Here is a 3571-nt window from a genome sequence, read left to right as displayed (position 1 = left end):
TAAATGTATCAACTGACAACAGATGTGGTGGAGGTAGAGCTACAGTAGCCTTCACATTTTTTTTATCCACATCATAGTTATTTAAATAGAATTATCAAAATAAACTTTATTTAAAAAAAAAAAATTAAAGTGCACAACCATTTCAAGTTTCTGAGCAGAAAAGCACTCAATTATAAAAAATAAACACAAAACATTTTTCAACCTTGTAGTGCAAAGTTTGCAAACCAAAATAAAGTATCAAAAGTAAATATCAGAGTTTAACATAACACTGTTTAAGGCATTAGCCATGAATAAAAGTGCAAACATAAAAGGCTACTTTGTAAAAGTAGAAAAAATGTCTGTCAAATGTATAGGTTGAGTGCGAGGAAGACAAGTTGGTCAACTGTGTTTGGCTTAAGACATGACCTCTTACATGTGATGATGTTCCCACTCGCACTGAAGGCCCTTTCAGATGAAGAACTAGTAGCGGGAATGCATAAGTACTTCTTGGCGAGCCTGGCCACCGATGGGAAACTCAACTCATGCTGCCTCCACCATTCCAGAGGGTCAGTCTCCGTGTCAGGACCAGGTGCCTGAAGATACATGGAGAGCTCCAGTTCAATTAATGCTCTGCTTGGCTGGGAGTGGGTGGTACCTTGACCTGCCTTTTTGAAGTAGCTACCCAAACTCTTCTTTGTTTTCTTTGTGGGATGGGGACAGGGAAGCTCTGGATTATCTTCAGCAGCTGGGGATGAAATGGAGGCTGCTTCTGTTTGTGCACTTTCAGGTGCCGCCATGTCCGCCAGCTCTGCTGCAGCTCTCATTTTTATGAACTCCACCCTCTCTTCCTTCATGTAGGCTGTCTTAAACCGTGGGTCAACAAGTGTCGCCATGTCCAGAAGGTTGTTGGTGGTATGGTCATCATACTTTTCATTAAGGTAATTGAGAATGCCCACTTTTATTTCTTTTGTGAGCTCTGTATCCCCATCCTGCTGGCTGAGGATTTCGTTGTTAAAGAGGTGCATTACCGGCTTCAGAAAAGACACGCTGACATACTTCTCCCCTGACAAAGCATCAATAAACTCGAACAGTGGACCCAGTGCTGTGTTTAAGGACTCTAGCACCACCATGTCTTGCCAGCTTGGCACCAGGTGTCTTGCCTAAGTCAGATAGCAAGCAAAGAAAATGGGTTACTATCATGAGGTGAATCTAGGCTACAAACAAATCAGAATCCAAAATGAAAAGAATCAGTGTGTAATGTCCAATGTCCATGTCTCACCTTCTTGTCTGCAAGGAGGACCTGTGAAAGAGCTTTCTCCTGTTCAAGGAACCTGTCTATCATCTGCTGCCGAGAGCCCCATCTTGTAGGGGTTTCAGTGATGAGCTGATGGGGAGGCAAGCCCAGCACTGCTTGTGCCTTGGCCAAGTCACGTTTTCTCTTCCATGAGTTGGAGAAGGCACTGACCACCTTTTTACAGACTCCAACTGCACGTTCCACAGCCTGCTTTGTAGATGCTGGTGTGAGAGCTTTCAGAGTGTTCTCTGTTTGGATCAAATGGAAAAGTATGTAATTTAATAACATATTTTGACATTTTAACTTGATCATGTGTTCCTTAACCAATTTATGGATTGATTTAACAATTAAAGCATGATAATACAACTAGATCTGTGGGCAGCAAGTATCAAATTTCAGTTTTTGCCATAACATAATAAAAAATAAAAATAATAAATAATGAATAAAATTTGGCGAGTATAACTTGTTCAATAATAATGTCTTGTACATCAAACATAACACAGGATAACCAAACTAATCTCAATTTACTAATATTTTTGCTGTTAGTATAGTATTCCAATTGCAATATTACACTAGGCAATTTTTAGATTGTTTTACACTTGCCAATGGCTAGCTGTAGGCGATGACCAAAGCATTGTAGCCGTTCCCACTCATTCAGTTCCATTGCAGAGATGTTATTAGTAGCATTATCCGTGGTGACACAGACAAGGTGGCATTCTTGCAGTCCCCATGACTCCAGTGCATCTCTCAGACCTAGATAGATAAATACTTTATTAGGGGGTCTTTCTCAGAATTACTACAGTAAAAATGACAGAACAGTAAACTAAAAGTACCTCATACAAATTACTGCATGAGTAGCGCACCTTGGGCTATCATGGCTCCCGTGTGGTCATCTGGAAAGTACGCAGTCTGTAAACAGTGAGCACAGAGGATCCAGTCTTTGCTGATGTAATGGATGGTTACGCTCATGTAGGGCTGCGTAGCTCTGCTCGTCCACAGATCAGTTGTCAAGGCATAATGGACCACACTGCGAACATCCTTCTCTACTTGGGACCGGCATGCGTTATATAAGCGAGGCAACTCGACTTTACTGAAGTGCTTACGACTGGGCATAACGTACCTCGGGTCAAGGACTTTGACGAGGTCTCGGAAGCTACCCTTCTCAACTGCATACACGGGGGTCATGCCTTTACAAATGTAATGCAAGATGGCACATGTGATTTCTTTATGGCGCTGGGATGTTTTTTCATACGGTGTGCTTTTTATGAAAGACTCTTTAATTTTAGGCTGGCTATATTTTTTCTCGCCACTTGCCCAGGCTGTTTCACAACTTTCTTTACGTCGCATTTCTTCGATTCTCCCGTATTCTTTTTCGTGGACCTTCTTCAAGTGGTAAAAGAGGTTTGTTGTGTTAGCGTCGGGCGCGGAAACAGTCTTTTGGCAGAGTTTGCACATGACTGTCTTCTGCTCCGTGTCAGAGCTCTTGAAGCCAAAATGCAACCAAATCACTGACGTACCCCACGTTTCGGTAAAAGTGCTTCTTGGGCTGCTGCCTGCATAGCAGTTTCAGTTTGTTGCGACTCTGGGCATTCATCTTTAACCTCTTGCATCTCCATCTTTAAGCACTCACGAGTTAACTAGCATAAAGCATGTCATAAAGCATGTCGCAACAACGTAAAGCGTCTTGTCGCAAAACCACAAGACGGAGTTTCTTTGCGAAAAAGTTCATTTTTATTCTTGATTATCACTTATATAAAGGGTAGAGTATGCATTGCATAGCGACAAGACATTATCATACATTTGTCATAGCCTATTTAATGTAATATTTTCTTTAGTAATTGATAAAATTAGGTTAGAAACGATAGAAACGATAGAAGAGAAATTGGACGATAGACACTTTTCTATCGTCCCCACAATACATATCGTCATATCGCCCAGTACTACTATACCCTATTGGCTCTAGGGGTTGGACAAAAAAACCTATAAATTTGCTTAATTTACCCACCTTTCTCTCTCTTACCAAACTGATGAAAGACCATCTCACACACCATGAACTAATAAGGACAACACAATGAAGAGCACAGCTCGGCAGCCATATTGAGACAGGCATGCAGCCTGTTCTGAAGAAAGCTGACCACAAAATGATGCCTTAACTAGAGACATTTAAAGTAACTAACAGTGGTAAGTCTGTGAGATTTGAGGCATTCTGACAAAGGCTACATATTAATAATACAAAAGGGGAAAGTATAGGAAAATATTACTCTACCAAATCAGGAATACAGGAGCCAACAAATAGAA

At 41.2% G+C, this 3571-nt stretch overlaps 1 protein-coding gene across 1 annotated transcript; it reads right to left on the bottom strand.

Moving 5' to 3' along the window:
• Positions 1-341: 341 nt before the first annotated feature.
• On the bottom strand, positions 342-2728 carry LOC120534877 (E3 SUMO-protein ligase ZBED1-like). Its single transcript, XM_039762392.1, has 3 exons — positions 2137-2728; positions 1259-1521; positions 342-1139 (listed from the first exon to the last, which is right to left on the bottom strand). Exons 1-3 carry the CDS (start codon positions 2726-2728, stop codon positions 342-344), a joined length of 1653 nt encoding a protein of 550 aa, XP_039618326.1.
• Positions 2729-3571: the final 843 nt, after the last annotated feature.

This window comes from Polypterus senegalus, chromosome 9 (genome assembly GCF_016835505.1).
Source record: "Polypterus senegalus isolate Bchr_013 chromosome 9, ASM1683550v1, whole genome shotgun sequence".
Lineage (NCBI taxonomy): Eukaryota > Metazoa > Chordata > Cladistia > Polypteriformes > Polypteridae > Polypterus > Polypterus senegalus.
This window is presented reverse-complemented; position numbering and strand designations above follow the sequence as displayed.